The sequence below is a fragment of the Gymnodraco acuticeps genome, unplaced genomic scaffold, assembly GCF_902827175.1.
Source record: "Gymnodraco acuticeps unplaced genomic scaffold, fGymAcu1.1, whole genome shotgun sequence".
Classification (NCBI taxonomy): Eukaryota; Metazoa; Chordata; class Actinopteri; order Perciformes; family Bathydraconidae; genus Gymnodraco; species Gymnodraco acuticeps.
In genome coordinates, this window is record NW_022990021.1 from 1,770,358 (window position 1) to 1,787,535 (window position 17,178).

The 17,178-nt window shown below is 45.1% G+C and overlaps 1 protein-coding gene across 2 annotated transcripts in view; it reads left to right on the top strand.

The window, feature by feature from the left end:
* Window positions 1-16,251, top strand: part of gli3 (GLI family zinc finger 3) — a 95,312-nt gene extending 79,061 nt beyond the window's left edge. For both annotated transcript variants that reach the window (XM_034214031.1, XM_034214032.1), the window contains exons 8-15: window positions 1,371-1,590; window positions 2,640-2,753; window positions 3,644-3,784; window positions 9,281-9,430; window positions 9,523-9,687; window positions 9,781-10,053; window positions 11,186-11,579; window positions 12,145-16,251. In XM_034214031.1, coding sequence (XP_034069922.1) covers window positions 1,371-1,590; window positions 2,640-2,753; window positions 3,644-3,784; window positions 9,281-9,430; window positions 9,523-9,687; window positions 9,781-10,053; window positions 11,186-11,579; window positions 12,145-14,480 — 3,793 coding nt within the window. In that variant the 3' untranslated portion in view covers window positions 14,481-16,251. The remainder of the gene's footprint in view (window positions 1-1,370; window positions 1,591-2,639; window positions 2,754-3,643; window positions 3,785-9,280; window positions 9,431-9,522; window positions 9,688-9,780; window positions 10,054-11,185; window positions 11,580-12,144) is intronic.
* Window positions 16,252-17,178: the final 927 nt, after the last annotated feature.

Genomic DNA, 17,178 nt, shown 5'->3' on the forward strand with positions numbered 1-17,178 from the left:
AGACATAACAACTTTGACAGAAAGCCTGTATTACAAACTTAAAGTGTAAGAGCTTGGGGGATGTAATGAAACACACAATCAATTTGCATTATGGGAAATGTAGGATCTAGTGATGCCAGAGCTTGACGCACACTATTGAATAAAACTCAGGGTATTTTAGCATATCGCAAACAAGCCAGGCTAAAACGGCATCTTTTTGTTGTACTGATTCTTAATATTCTATTATTAGTCCCCATATGTTATAGGAGTTAATACAAAATGCCTAGATTAGCCCTTTAAAGTTAGAAACAAACAACTTATCCTGTCAGGATGTCTTTCAGGAGCTTTTATTGACTGTGCTTCTCTCAAGGTGGTCATTTGGGGACCAAAATGTGCCAATGATAGATCAGACAGCAGCACCTCCCCGGGGTAGTGGTGTAGATGGTTTTCTAATATCATTGATTTGTATTTTTCATGCAGCACACAGGCAACACAATATTAGAAATGAGAAAGAAAGTGTGTGGTGGAGTGAATTAAAGTGTGTGTAGCCTATCGTCCATGTCAATGCCCCATGTGGGTGACGATCTCCCAGCCAGCCAGTCAGCCTGCCTCCCCGGCGGCTGGTGTCAGTCATCAGGTATACCTCATGGAAACCTCACATACATCACGGCCCGGTACCAGCAAGGGGAAGCAAAAGAAAAGAAAAGAGAAGGGGAAAGAAAAGATCCATGGCCCCACCCACAGCCATTGATCAGCGATCTGTAAGAAGAGGCTGATCAATCATGCTGCGCGCTCAGCCACTGTCCCAGTGACAGGACCCAAATAGCCAGGGCCAACAGACTGATGAGTGATATGACAAGCGGATGGGCCCCCAAATGTGTCTCGGACCATTGATTTCCACTCGGCTCGTAATAAGATCAGCAGACATATGGGCCGCAGTGAGAGCGAGGCGTCAGGGCTCAGGATGAATGGAGGCCGGACACAGTTCTGTTTATCTGCTGGTTCACCTGTGGTTACACACACCCCAGAGGTGGCTTCTGGGATTGTGAGGATAAACAAAGTTAGTTCAGGTTGAGGCAAATCATTTGGCTTTATTTACATGGCTATTCAACACACTCTAGATTGTTTATCATCTGTATCATTTTGCCCAGTGGAAGAATGACATACTGCCTTACACAGACCACATGATAATTCACTGTGTGTTAACAAGCACATTCATTGGCAGGGTTCTGCCTGCAGCCCCTTGGTTCCAGCATTACCACACCATCTCCTGTCAGATTGTCCTCAGGGAGAAGAAGCTATCCAGAACAATCCATTTATTCACTGTCTTATTGCCTCATTTTTGAAGTTGTAGTTTATTTTATGTTTTGTTTCCCTTTCTGCTCCCTCAGCCCGGCATTAAGCTTCGCCTACCCTCCATCCCCGGTTGCGTTGCACGTGCACCAGCAGCTGATGGGCCGTCAGCCAGGGCTCGTGGGCTCTGCTTTCGGCCACAGCCCGCCTCTTATCCACCCGTCGCCGGCCTTCGCCACCCAGAGGCCCGTCCCCGGGATCCCCCCCCCAGGTCTCAGCGCGAGCGAGCGCTCAGTCCTCTCCAACGACTCCTCACAGGTGAGAGCGGCAGCAGGCGCCTGTGCGATTCATCATCACGGGTAATAGATAGCGGTGTCACATGCCAGCTACATTTCAGTGAAACGAAAAAAGCTCACATGGTACAGGCAGGACCCCCCCTCCACGCACCCATCTCCTGGGAGTTTCCTCCTACTTGTGTTGTCTCTTGTTTTAAGACTGCCGCTCACAGCCCAGAACGTGCCTGCAGCAAACAACAAGGGGCTTGTTAGCATAGAATCCCACTGCTGACTCCATTAATCACTAGAGAGAGAACAAGGATATAGAGAGGGAATATTGACATGGATGGATGGATCCAAAGGGGCTCTTTCTCGCCATCCTCAACCTTCACTTTATGTGCGGGCCCACATTTGAAGTAAATATTCAATGTTTATTAGCGTCCTCCCTGCTGCTTCCTATCCCTCGAATGTTGTGTTATCACAAATGAGGCCTCATTCAAATTAGGTACACCAAAATTGCCTTTTCCGTCTCCTGAATGAACAGAATATTGCTTCGGGGCCAATGCTGAATCTCATATATTTGAGCGAAGATAGTGTACAGAGACTGACAGAAACACTACAACTCTGAGAGGCCTGTGGAAAAAAACACACAGGACCTTCTTGTTTGTTCTTTTATTCTTGTGAGCTTGGCATGTAACAAGAATTCCCCCAAGGGTGAATTTAAGCCAGGGCCAAACTCAGGTCATCCATTGGCTCAGTGAATGGCTCATTGAATTGGCCCATGAGTTTGTTTTAATTGCAGTGATTATAGGAGCTAATGTGAAACAGTCAATTGCATAGTTTTTCATCTGCAAAGTAAAAAGCTATTGCCTGAGACTGAGTGTACAGAAATCATTACAGTTTAACCACAGTTGTTTTTATTCTGCTTGATTAACTCAATGATTAATCGACTTATAAGCAGCACATGCATTTTTTATTATTCTATAGAGAATAACATAAGAAATATCAGTAAACACCGCGATTGAATCATATATATAGTCAAATCCACATCATAGGAACCTCAACATGATGAAATATCTCTTATTTTAACAGATCAAACCAACAAGTGAATCTGCAGTGAGCAGCACAGGGGACCCAATGCACCACAAACGCTCCAAAATGAAACCAGAGGAAGAGATGCCGAGCCCAGGCGCACTGAGCGTACAGGTGAGGATTGTCCATCATAAATATAAACATATATTTGAACTCACTGGGTCCATAGGATTCTCTTCAGCTATCTGACAAAGCTATCCACATTCTGGCAAACAATTCTGATGGTAAATCCTAGCATCCAGCCAAGTTTTTATTTTTAGATTTTGCCACTACAATACGACGCCCACATAATAATCGGTCATCTGCCGCAACAATACACAAGCTTACCAGCCACAGTTTTTATTTATTTACCTTCATTTGGCTGTTTTTTGGTGTTTCCCACTCTGCTCTTATCAGCCGCTGTTTCCGAAGCAAAAACAATTCATTGATCTCTGGGAGACCAGAAGGAAATAGTTTTTGTTTAATCAACATTTTAAGTGCCTGGAGAAATGAAAGAGAAATGTGATAACAGTTAATGTTTGCAGCTGCAGAACAAAAAAACCTTATTAGAGTTGATATTCAGCCAGCAGCAGATTCAGCCTGGGGTGCAGACTCTGCTCCACTCAGCCTCCTAACTGTGACAGTGAAATATGTCTGGGCTAATAGAGCAACCTCTAGCAGGAAAAGGGGGTTAGATTCCTCAAATACTTACCCCAGTCCTGTCGTATAACAACCCCCAAACACAGAGCGGGGCTTTCAGCGCTACATTTCCTCTCCACACTTTTCTTCACAGCAGCCAGACAAGGCCAGACTAACAAGGGCACTGTGGCTGAGACCTGTGACCAAATCATTTTTGGCTGGGCCTAAGATGTAAACCAGAAAGGCCATAAAAAAATATACTTTCATGACAAATTTAGATGGACTGATATTGGGGGGAGGAAGGCAGTTCCAGTCGTTTTTTTAGTATTTACAAAATGCTGTGCTTAGTCGTTGAACTAAAATATTGTAACTGTTTTTTTCCTCAGGACCATCCGGATGGGATGACCCTGGTGAAAGAGGAAGGGGACAAGGATGAAAGCAAACAGGAGCCAGAGCTGGTTTATGAGACAAACTGCCACTGGGAGAACTGTTGCCGCGAGTTTGACACGCAGGAGCAGCTAGTACAAGTGAGTAGCGCTGATTTAAAAGAATGTAAATGTGCTGTTTAAAAGATATTATGTATCATAATCCATCCCTTCCTGTGGGCAGAGAAGTGTTCACTTAGCCCCAGTTGTTCTCCGGGACTAATGTTTCTTTCAGGAAAACATAACAGGGTGTTAACAAATGAAAATGAAGCATTCACGGTATGGCTCAAAATAAAAAAACTACAATGTCTCTGTGCTGTGAGAGTTTTCAGTGTTTCTATCCTCAAGCTCAGTGGATCTCAGCTACATGTACTGCAGCTGTGCTTTTGTGCACAATGCCTCCTATCAGGCCACAACCCCAGCCTGTGCGTCTGTGCAGCAGCACCCTACAGAAAGAGTCAGTGCTGCAGGCATTGACTGATACTGCTGCCGGATTCCTGATTGGATCCAGGGACTGTGGTAATGGACTCAGAAGCTGGAGAGCACATCTCGCAGCTGAACGCTGCTAAGTGATTTGGTGGGTTAAGCTTCCCAGAGTCAGGATGTGAGCTTTGTGTACAACACTGGACCGGCCTTCTTCCTGCCTGTTATCAGAACTCTCACACAGCCCAGGAGATGGATGACCTCTCATCACAGTGCGCCAGAGGGTTCAATGCTAAGCTAAATATTAATGACATTATGGGTCGCGCCACCCCCTCTACTTAGCTCTGCAACTCTCCCTTGGCTTGTGAAGCACTCACAGGGCAGACTGAAGTTGGAGTTGAAAATAAACCAATATGATGCTGTGAACAAGGCACGCACACACATGTGAAACACACATCAGCACACATCTGATAGAAAGATCCTCAGCTCTCCACAGCTGTCTATTTGCCGTCTTGACATTGCAATCCTCAGCCGTGGTGGTAACCCCTATCTATAATTGATATCCTCAGCGCGGAATGGGCTGCCTCCCGTGTTTGAAGGGCTCGGCTCAAAGGTTGAGAATCTTGACAACTTCTTGCCCCTGTTTCAGGGGGTGGGATGAGTTAAGGTGGTGGGAGAGGAAGGGAGGATGGCTTCTTAATGGAGGAAAAGCGTGCTCCCCCTACTGTAGTCACAGCAGGTGGCCATCTGAGCAAAACAATGTTCTCTCATCTCTCCACAAATACTATCCAGCCTAACCTTGCCAAGCTGCCCTTATTATCAGATTCCCGTGTAGACAGACACTTACAAAATTCTTATTAGTTTTCCATTTCCTCCATCTGAGAATATATATTTTTTTCCATTTGACTTTCTGATATTGCATTTTATTTCTCATTTTCTATGCACATGCAGATATGCAGAGAGATGCCAATAAAAGTCTTCGCCTACAGAATCCGTGTCCTCTAATTCAGCAGAGCGGACGGGAAAAACGCTCTTATCTCTCCACACCCCCACCCCCCTCAGTAATAGGATAAGTACAGTATTTGGACCACAGTGTCTCTCCTCACACACTGGGAGGGGTTTGGGGGTGGGGGGATTTCCATATAACCAAACAATGGAGCGTCCCTTCCCCCTTGTACTTGTCTTCTGAAATGGCTTCGGGGAAAAAAAACATGATAAAAAAAAATCAAACTAATGGAACCACCAGCGTTTGCACAAAGTTTTAACATATCTAATGTTTTTAAAGATTTGACTGCTGTGCTAAATGTTTTTAAAGTATTTAAAGTACCAGCTGCACTGATTCAAATATCCCTAATTTTTTTAAATTCAAATTGGCCTAATTTTAGAATTAAGCCTTCCCACCACCCTTGTTGCTCTCCACCTTGTTCAAAAGCACTCCTGCTGCGCTCTCCATGCATATTTTTACACTCTCAAGCATGCTCTCAACATGACACGCCACGGCGTTCCTTTATCATCTGTGTTTAAGCGCTCTCGGTGCAGCCGATAAGATAAACATCAGATCTGTGCAATTTAGCTCACTTATCTGGCCTACCCAGTCAGCAAAAGCGAGGCGGGTGTCAATTTTAGGTTGCTGTATTTATTTCATTTATTACATTTCAACTCTCTATACCTCTCCATCTCCCTCTCGGCATCAGCTACACATTCTTTTGCTTCCCCATTTTTGGGCATGAACCTCTCCCTCTCACATTTTCTCTTTCATTTTCTGTCCCTCCCCTCTTTACCGCTTGAAGCGAGTACTTTTAAAGATAAGGCCTGGTGGCTTCTTTAATGTCTCTCTTGAAGTGGGGCTCAGTTTAGTTGCCGGAGATGCCAACCCAACACTTCATAATGTCCTAATATGGCCTTGCCCAACACTATTTTATTATTACTAATATATTGACATGGAGGAATCTAAAACAGAGCTTTGCGGTTTTAGTTCCCTTGTACAAATACATGTATAAATATATAAATATATGTAAGCAATATTCTTCTCTGTAAGGAGAAGCATTTTGTAAAAACTAAATTGTGGCTATAGACTTAAGGATTTTGCAAACACTGAGTGTGGTGTTATGCAAGATGAATCACCTTAATTTAGTATTCTTCAGCTTCTTTTTAAATGTAAACATTTATGCGAATATCCTGCCTCTTTAAAATGTATTTGACCTAGGGTGAATTACACTTGATCTTTTTTTCTTCTTTTAGTGGATTCTCCTGTCAATGTAGGCCTGCTATCATACAGATTTGTGGGGATGTTTCAGACTTTATATGAGTGGTGTCTGATGGTGGTCTGCATGTGTGTGTTCTCAGAGCTCATCAGGTCTCCCCCCCTCCACAGTCTACCATTCTGTTCCAGGTCATCTACATAGGTGGCGCTGCGATGTCCTTGTTCTCAGATGGGGAGCGGGCTCTGCCTGTGTGCAGCCTTGTGGAGGCGGCTGCTGTGCGCCTCCCCGGTGTTAAAGCGAGATAAAAGTGGGCGCAGTCTGAAGGCAGCCCCCCCCCTGGCTGCTGGAGCAGGCTTTTAATTGGCAAAATGCAGATTTTTTTTGATCAGGAGAAGGATTAGGCCCCTTATCTGTCAAGAATATCTTACTCTAAGATGAAAAGACTGTGCTGAATTACACATGCCAATTCTAGCTCCCTGCCCCCTGCTCACTCACTTACTCTCATCCTCCCTCCTTCCCTCAATTTCTCCCCCTTTTACTTCCTCCCTCCTCCTTCCCTCCCTTCTTTGCCTTTTTCATGCTCTTTTTTTCCCTCTCTTTACACAAAGCACTTCAGCAACTGACATCACAAAAGAGCATATGATTTATTAGGCACTGTTTGATAAAGCTAAACGGTGTTGCGGGTCCCACAGCTTAGTGAAATTGCCTTGTAAACAGGCCCTCTTTTCATGCACGCTTGCATTCTAATGCATGAGGGCTATGTCCCAGAGAGAGTTTGATAAGGAGTCATGGAGATTGATACTGAAATGGGCAAATGCTGAGAAATAGCACACAAAAAAGGATAGGATTCTGTCTATTATTAAAGGTGTAGGGATGCATGTTTTTTAGAATAGTATAGAATGACACATTTTTAAACCATATACTTTTAGTTTTTTCTGAAGACATAAAAATCCAAGTGGGAATTGTTTTGGTGTTTTTTTGGATGTTTCTACCCAAGCACCGGGACCAATAAAACAGTCCCTGCACCTGTGTGTGTGTATCTGTGTGTGTGCCTCTCATACGTCACACGGCCTCAGTGTCCCCTGTGTCCGTGTCCCCGGCGCTCCCTGTCGTGCGACTCCCTCCTAAATCCATCTTGGCTGCGTTTTTTACAGTTGTTGGCCGATAAGCTGGCAGGGCGAAGATGAATAACCTGCCTCTCCGCTGCTATCAGCACCTGTTTGTCGATTTAGCCGGCCAACGTGGCCTGTCTGCTCAGCATGGAGATTATTGATTCAATAAGAATTGCTATTAGATCATGCCATTAGGTTTCTCTGCGGCCCCTCTCCCCGTGCTGTCTGTCCCCCCCTCTCTGTCAGCTCAGAGCCTCATGCATCACACCCGTCAGCGACCTCCTTCATTTGTACAAACAGAGTGCGAGTGTGTATCCATCTGTGTGTGCATGCGCTCGTGTTGTTCCAACCACCCACGTGATCCAACACCACGGCGCTCTCCCATCGCTCTCAGCCCGGGGATATTGAATGCTGCTCACAACAGACCGATTGCTTGCCACAGGGATTCCCTCACAGAGAGGAAGAAAAAGAGAAGACGAGTAAGGTTTTGTGAGGCTCGGACCGAGGTGGGGAGGAAGATCAATCTTGGGGAAACTTCACTAATGTCTGTGGTCATCCAGTCCCCAATCATTTCCCCTGGAATTAGTCTTGTTTTGTCACTTTAGAATTAAAAAGTGTCAAGCGAGAATAATGGAGGTCCTTTGCGGATATTTTAGTGTCATTTTACTCTTTGCTTTTGCTGTCGCACACTGCTGTTGCTGCACTGACTCATTTGTCGATACTCCCCCTTCAGTATTACTGGGAAGGGAGTGCAGTGGCATGCTTAGGGTCAAAATGCCTTGAAGAAAGATTGGAAATAGGGCGGTTTCTGGTGGATGTCATGGTTATAGTTATATGTGGGGTCATGATCTGGCCAGTGGGCAGGGCGCAGAGGAGGAACAAAGATGCCATTGTCAGAGCCTTGTCATGCCTAGAGGGGAACTGACCCTGGATTCTGTATTTTGCTTTGGTCCTGCATGTTTTATAGCTTAACAATTCTGCAAGTAAGTGCTCAAAGAAAACGTTTCCCCCAGACATTTAGAGCATTCAAAGTCAAGTCTCTATTTATCCCCCCCCATTTTTTTTTTCTTTCCCCCTCTGTCCTTCTCCCTTCACCCCCAAGGTAAAAAGGCTCTTCTCCGCTGCTCAGGAATGTAATAATGCCATTTCTTTTGGTCAGGATATTGTGTCTGTATCCCTGGGTTTAAATTGCTCCCTGAAAGGCTACCACAGTGTTGACTCTGTCCCCAGAGGGTCTGCGTGACTTTCCCCCCATCCTCACCTCCTTCATTCCTGTGGAACGTCCACCACTTACCCAGTTTTACGAGACAGTTAGTAAGAAGAGAAGAAGAAAAACTGAAAAAAAGGAAGAGAGGAGGGGACGGAGTAAGAGAAAGGTGGTGCTCACAGATATAATGCTTGGCCCTAACATTTCAGATGCCTTGACTGAACTTTTGATTTCTCCCCCTTGATATCTCCTCACCTCCCTCCCACCTCTCCCTCCTTCCTAAGCCTTCAGATTGGAAGTTGCCACGGCAGCACAACTGTCAGCACTTGTCATGGAGGGGCGAGGGCCCACTGTGATGTGAAGTGACAGGGTTTTATTTGAAAATCCTGTTCAGATTGGACACTGAGACTCACAAGACTGACTTTTCCCCCTGTGTTTGTGCTGATTTTAACACTGATGGAAAATAATGGAAAAGGGTTTTAAGAGAAATGAAATGGAAAACAGAAAAGGAAATGTTATATTTGCTGCAGAGCAAAAACACCTCAAGCTAATCAATGAATCAATTCAATGCAAAATGACATTGCACTTAATAGAGCTTATAATAATCCAATGATTGATGTTTGGTTAAAGTTCATCTCACCATCTTTTGTAGCACATCAACAATGACCACATCCATGGGGAGAAGAAGGAGTTTGTGTGTCGGTGGGAGGAATGTTCTCGAGAGCAGAAGCCCTTCAAGGCGCAGTACATGCTGGTGGTCCACATGCGCAGGCATACTGGGGAAAAACCCCACAAGTGCACGGTAAGAAACCTTTCGTTATTTTCTGAAAAGCTACCTGATAACACAAGATTCAAGCTGTATGAGTGATGCCCCCTTGTTTCTCTTTTCTGCAGTTTGAGGGCTGTGCCAAGGCCTACTCCCGTCTGGAAAACCTTAAAACTCACTTACGCTCGCACACCGGAGAGAAACCGTATGTGTGTGAACACGAAGGCTGCAACAAGGCCTTTTCCAATGCCTCAGACCGGGCGAAACACCAGAATCGCACACACTCAAACGAGGTACTGACAAACGTGATCCAGGCCAGTTATGATCCTTTGACTTTGCTGAATGAACGTGTTTCTCACAGCTCATCTTTCTCCTTTCATTTTTAGAAACCATATGTGTGCAAAATCCCAGGCTGCACCAAACGCTACACGGATCCTAGCTCCTTACGCAAGCACGTGAAGACGGTGCACGGACCGGAGGCGCACGTCACCAAGAAACAGCGTGGAGATTATCCACGTCCTCCACCACCTGGGGGCAACAGCCAGGGCCGGTCGCCAGGGCAAATGGGTGGTTACACGGACCAAAGGGAGTACAACCATGCTACCTCAAAACAGGATGAATGTCTGCAGGTCAAGTCTATCAAGACAGAGAAGCCTATGGTAAGACTTTCTTTATTAATTGTGCTGAAAAACCTGTATCTTATCCTATTTGAATTCTTTTCTGATTAACCTATTCCTTCACTTTAACATAGGACATTTGAATGCCTAGTACTGAGTGTGACTGTGTGACTTAACATTTGATTGGGGGCATGCACATTTAACACTAAAGTCTTCTAATGAGTAAACTTTTTCTTCCTATCCAATGCTATGGCATTTCTCTACCTCCCTTTCTAAGGACAGTGGGTAATCAGGTGAGATAGGTATCCCCTTCACATTGCATTTGTAAAGTATTCTGTGTGAGTCTCACTTTTTCCCATCGTGGCTCATCGTGGTTTTTGCTCTGTTTATCGTCTTTTCTCATCCCATCACAACTGCTTGACTTTCACCCAAAACATGGTCAAATTGTGATTACGTTGGTCTCCCTCATCCTTCACATTCATATAAAACAGATTCTTCTCATTTTACATCACTCTGAAGATTGGCAATGTTATTTACCAAAGGCAACGCATTTTTCTGAGCAATGCCCAATGCTTTGGGCTGAACTCTGTGGGCACTGAAAGTACGCCCCATACTGCCCAGGGCTCTGATAGGCAGCCAACTTCATTCAACAGCTAACAGGACGAATGCCCTCTAAACAATGTTGAAGCTGGATGCCAGAAAAGAGTAATTCCATTATTCCTCAGTAACATACTTCCTAAAATTCAGTAAACAACCTAATTAGGCCTTTATCCTATTTGCCTATCCTTTGAAAAGAACCCAAAACAGGATTTTCTCCTTTTTGTCTGTGTTGGTCCTGACTGGATCACAGGGGGAGGCATTACTTATGCCCCAATAATGTACAAAGCATTGTCCTCCAAATACCTCTTTTCTTCCCCCTTCTTGTTGCTGAGGGTTGGACAACCAGCTCAATCTGGAATGATAATGCAAGTGCATATGTGAATAGCATCTCTCCTAATTGTCTGTGATTCTTTAGGATCATTTTCCTATTTTATAGGGAATACATCCGTCAAAAGATTACATTCATCTTTTTGTGTGACATTGATACTGTATACATGTCCTGAGATAAACTTACCTCTTTCTCTTTCTTTTCCTCCTGTCTCTCAATCTTCTCTTCTTCCCTGGCCTGTATCAGACGTCTCAGCCAAGCCCTGGCGGTCAGTCTACATGCAGCAGTGACCAGTCCCCCGTCAGCACCTATCCCAGCAGTGGAGTCCAGCTTGCTGTGAGCGCCGGACGCTCGTCAGGGGAGGGGCTAGAGGAGGAAGAGGGGAGAGAAGAACACGAAGATGATTTTGAGGAGGAGTGTGAGGGTGAGCCAAGCCCCATCATGGACTCCACAGTCTCCACGGCAACAGCGGCCATGCTGACCCTGCAGGCAAGGCGCAGTGTGGGCCGCCCTGTGCGCTGGATGGAGCACATCAAGATGGAGAGGCTGAAGCAGGTGAACGGAGTGCTGCCCAGGCTGGGGACCCTGTCCCCTACACCGCCCCCAAAAGGTTCCACACTACCCAACATCCTGGGGAAGGGTAAGTTTCACTTTTTCAACTTTCTTTCAAAGTTTTGTCTTGTTTGAAAATCCTTCAATTTGTGGTACAAGTGGGTATGACAATTTATTTTCTTACTGCTCTTAAACTATTTAACTACAGTCAATAACACTCAGAAATTAAACATGAATTATCCCTATTTCGACACGTGATTGAGCTCAAGTGGAGATTTTTACAGTTGAAAAGCACCTGTATACAGAAATGACTCTTACCCACAAATCATGCTTTAAGAAAAACATTTATCCTGGCTTCCATCTTGCCCATCTCGGTTGAAGCATTCAGGCAAAACTAATGCCTACAATGTACTGTTCTGCTGGGAAATGGTATCAGAGCCATATCAACCCGTACATCATATCAGGGAAACCAGCATGTAACAGTGTTTCATGACCAAATGCTGTCTGTTTATATGCATACATCTGGGGATCTATCTGCACTTATTTGGTGTTTAATCTCTCATAACCTGTAATCTCCCTTTCAACACACAATATCCTTGTCTGCAGTCCAACCTTTACTCATTCCGTTTTCTCTGTCTGTGTTTCTCCCTCAGAATCCTGTCTGGGCAGGCAGTGGGGGGTGTCTGCTCCTCAGCCACCTGCTCATGCTGAGCTGAGCAGCACAGAGCTAACAGTGCTCAATTTGCTCCGAGACCGGCGTGACAGCAGTGGTAGCGCCACCAGTTCGGCCTACCTGAGCAGCAGTCGGCGCTCCTCAGGTATCTCCCCCTGCTTCTCCAGTCGACGCTCCAGCCAGGCTTCCCAGAGTGAGGGTACGATGGCTGCAGGCCACCACCGCCGCCTCCACAACCTCAGCTCCACCGACTCATACGACCCCATCTCCACTGATGCCTCCCGCCGGTCAAGCGAGGCGAGCCACTATGGAGGTGGGACAGGAGGAGGGGGTGGAGGGATGCACCTAGGTGCGGGCTGTGGAAGTATAGGAGGAGTAGGTATGGGAGGAGTAGCGGGGTCAAGGGGTATGCTCACTTTAACACCAGCACAGCACTACCACCTGAAAGCCAAGTATGCAGCAGCCACTGGTGGCCCACCTCCCACGCCTCTTCCTAACATGGAGCGCATGAGCTTGAAGACGCGCATGGCCATGATGGATGATGGTGGTAGCAACCATCCTTTACCGCCACTAGTCAGGCCACATTGCTGCGGTGATGGCACCAACGGGTACACCAATGGGTATATGGGACATGCAGGTCATAGGAGGAGAGTCCTCTATCCTGGCGAGGGGCCACTGAATGGGAACCGGAGGGCCAGCGACCCAGTGCGGACGCAGGCTCGCGACGTTTGCAATCTGCCACCAGTGCAACGCTTCAACAGCCTCAACAATCTCCACCCTCTTCCGCCCTTGTCCCATCATTCGACCCCTGAAACCCGCAGCTTTGGTCTACAGAACTACACGCGATCAGAGGGCAACCTTCAGAGAGGCCTGCAGCACTCACCGTACACTCCTAGCATCGCAGAACACGCAGCTTTAGAAGCACTGGCCATGGAGGATCAGGCTGGCATGTTACTTGGGGATGAGGATATGCTGCCAGATGACCTGGTGCAGTATCTTCACTCCCAGGCTCAGGTGGATGGTGGCTCCTATATGCACATTGAGGACCAATTAGCTTCTGGCCAAAGGGACGTCTCCCATCCATCTATGGAGGAGGTAGAACTGATCCAGACATCAGGGTTGAATATGGCCTTTCCTGGATCCCAAAGTCTCCAGCAGATAGCAGAGCGGACGAGCCCGAGTAAGCTTCCCATCCAGTGGAATGAAGTGAGCTCTGGCAGTGTTGACAGGTCTCCTCAGAGAGAACAAAACCACCAAACACAGTGTGGAAGGTGGTCTGGCACAGACCATGGAACAATATCTGCGCCTTTTGGCAGGTTTGGAAACATGGTGGTTCAGCAGCAAGCACCCCTTGATTTCCCGAACAGTTGTGCCCAGGCTAATCTGCCTCAAAATGCTTGTTGTGTCAACCCTGGGGTTAAGCTTGAGACATCACCTAACTCCTGCATGCAGATGAGAGGTACTAGTCACAACTCTACAAACACCTTTGGAAGGCCTAACTTCTCACAGATCGTAGACGCGCCTCTTCCGCAGGCCTTCAAACAGCAGGCCTCCAATGGACCTCAGAAGCAGAGCCACTTCCAACAGAACCACACCACCTCTTGCCAAATTGGGAACAACCTTATCCTTAGCAGGATCTCTATGGACAACATCCCCAGCCTCTCCCAGGGAACTGCTGTTCATCACAATCGACAGGTCCATGTCCCTCGCCCACTGATCGGTTACAGGAATTCAGTTCGGACCCAGCAGTACCTCAACCCAGAGAACTGTGGTGAACAGCAACAATTGCAGAAAAGTGGGGACCACTGTTCCCTTGCACATCAGGTATCTGGGCTGAAACTAGAGGGCCCAGACCATGGATACTTAGAGCATGGCTTTGATGAATGCCTCTCTTACGAACCACCAGATGTTAAGGCGTTCCCTATCCTGGAGGAGCAGTGCTTGCTAGACTCCATAGCTGAGTCTGTGGGACAAGGTGCTGGCAACGAGAACACGGCAAGCCTGCTCTCCCCTGGTGCAGACCAGGTGACCAGCACAGTGGATGGCAATGTGCCCAGTTTATTAGATGAGGGCGTAAGTCTAGACTTTGGTGCCATGCTGGAGGATGGCTATGACCAGGGTAGCCTGGTCTCAGGGGTGTTGAGTCCCTCCATCTTCCAGGGTCTGTCCAGGACCTCATCACGCCTGACCACGCCTCGAGCATCTGCGACCTTCCACAGTGTGGCCCCCGGCCTGAACAACATGGCGATCGGAGACATGAGCTCTCTGCTCACCACACTGGCTGAGGAGAGCAAGTTCCTGGCTATCATGCGGTAGCTGCTTTCTCCCTCTTTGCTATCTCCTCCCTTAAGAAAAATGTAAAAAAAGGAAGAGAAAAACTCTGGTGTATGTGAAGATTTAGACCAAAGTGACAATTACGAGAACTTTAATATGTACTTAAAGTGTTCTGGGAAAGGCAATTGCCAAACCCATTTATTTTGTAAAAAGGTCATCCCACACAGAAACGGGATGTGTCAAAATTATGTATAGATAAATAGTTATATTCCTTTTCTGGAATGTAGGCTATTTTTGGAAGCTCTTCTCTTTGTATTTCCATGTGATGGTGAGAAAAAGTTCAGTCCTTTAAACAGTATTTGGTTTATTGTCACTGGTTTTGCTGTATACACTATCAGTAAAGATGCATGTATTCAAGGTAAAACATGAACACTGTCTATATAAGTTTATAGACTAGCCCATGTGCCAAGTATCTGCAGTTCTGATCCCAGAGGAACAAAGCCGCTCAATCCATTCTGGTTACAGCAGGTCAGAAATGGGTCATTATTTAGCAGGCCCTGGTGATAACTTTGTATCATATATCATAGGTTTTTAATAAGTGGTGTATTTACATTTGTTGTTATTTTGTTTGTTACTTTTGTGAATCTGTAAATGTTTCAGTGCTTCTACCAAGTTTTACCAAGTGGTGTTTTTGTGGAGAGTAACTGCAGTATGGTAACGAACACATTCAAGTCTTCAAGGTACTGTAGATAGTCGTCCCCTTGATATCTACATGGCTTGGTTTAGTTAGTCTGGTAAGGTACTCACAAGTGTATATAACAGTGTTTTTATATTCTGTTTGTGAAAATCAAATGTTGACGTTGGATTGCACGGTTGTTTGGAGCTGATATGAAAACTGACATTTTCTCCTTTATGATCAAAGGTCCCCGTTGGTGCGTTATGTATGCTTACATAAATAGATATGATTATTTCATGTTTTTAATCTGTCTTCATGACCAACAGTGGTCCAAAGCACATGAATTTCCCTCTCGTAAAGATACAGTAAATGCTGTTAAGTGACATGTTCTGTTTGATAGGAAATCCTCTGTATTGTTTTCTCCAAAGCTCTTAAATTCAGAATGTGTACTGCCATCAAGTATTGCAGTGAATTTGTCAACAGTGTTAGTGTTGCCTTGCCCCTATGTGACTGGACACAGAATATGGAGTAGTTTACCTTTTATTCAACGTCAAAGCAATGAGGTACAAATTGTTTTGTTGTTCTTTTATCATTTTGTAGCTGTGCATTAGTGGTTTTTTCTTCTTCAAAGAAGTAGAAATTATTTTCTTTGAGGGAAGGAAATTACATTGAGATATGTGCCTTATACGTACAGTATCTGCCTGTCGATCAAGAGAAAGATCACTGCCAATCTTCCATTGTGAAAAATAAAAAAATATTAAACATGTAAAGTGTCTTGTGAGACCTGAACAAATATAAAATGACAGAACAGTTATATATGAAAAGTCAGACTATCAGAAAAGTTCAGATTTGCAAAATGCATTCTACTTTTCTTTGATTTTGTTTTTTAAGTTTTCACATTTTGTTGTGCTCTTTTATATATAATGTGTAAATACAATACTCTTTCTGTAGGTTTAGCAGAGGAAATGGGAAATATCCTGGGGCCAATAAAGAATTGACTTTGAAAGCAGGGATTCCCAGGCCCTGGGTAGAGGCCAGACAGATCTGGCTCCACCAAAAGAGCCACTTTGCTCTTTTATAACTGACTACAAATGTTTGTATGGTTTTAATAAAAATGAGAAAAGAAATTAAAAATAACTTATATTTTAAGTCTCTTTTCTTCTTCCTGTGCTGGTTTAAATCACATATAAAATGTACTGGGTTGATAAATGGTTTTGTTTTTTATGGCGACAATCCAACAGAGGACATGTAATGTAACGTAATGTCAAACAGAAGACCTACTTCTGCACACACTCCGTATGTCACTATCATTCAAGCTGATTTACCAATTAATCCGCCAAACATAACCGTGCCATGCAAATTAATAGACAGTAAATACATATTAAGTCTGTTGATACTTTACATTTGTACTTGGTAAGATAGACCTGTCATTTCAAATAAAAGTTTCAAGATCATTCTCCATCAGTGACTTCACTGATGGAGAATATCTAGAGCTTCTGATGCCCTCTTCTGATCATTTCAAGAAATTACAACTGCACCGTAAGGGCTGAGCTATGCAGTGTTTTGATCCCTTACTCACACATTTGATGATTATAAATGCCTTATTTGGTTACATATTCACATTTAAAGACCTCGTCTCTGTGCTGAGATTAGAGGCCAGTGGGTTTCAGTATTCCTGTTTATTACACTGACATCTCTACTAGTGGTTACCAGCTCACATGTATCCCCAGGCTCATAGCCCATCATCGCATATCAGAAGTCCTTTCAATTGGCTTTGTGCATGCCAAGAGCTCTTGCACCATTACCTAACTTTTCAGATGGAGGAAAAAGGGAATCTTTTCTAAGAAAGTCCCCCATTATGCTTTTTAGCAGCTCACCTCAAGTGCAATCATGTGACGGAAATGAAGGGGACCTTTACACTTTCCACTGCCGATGCTCTGAGGCTGCAGCAATATCATTTCACTCAGTGGCTTTTTTATAATACTGCACTTACCGAGCTACAAGGATAAAAAGGCATTTTCTGGACAGGTAACATCCAGTTGAGCAATCAGTACACTTTCAACT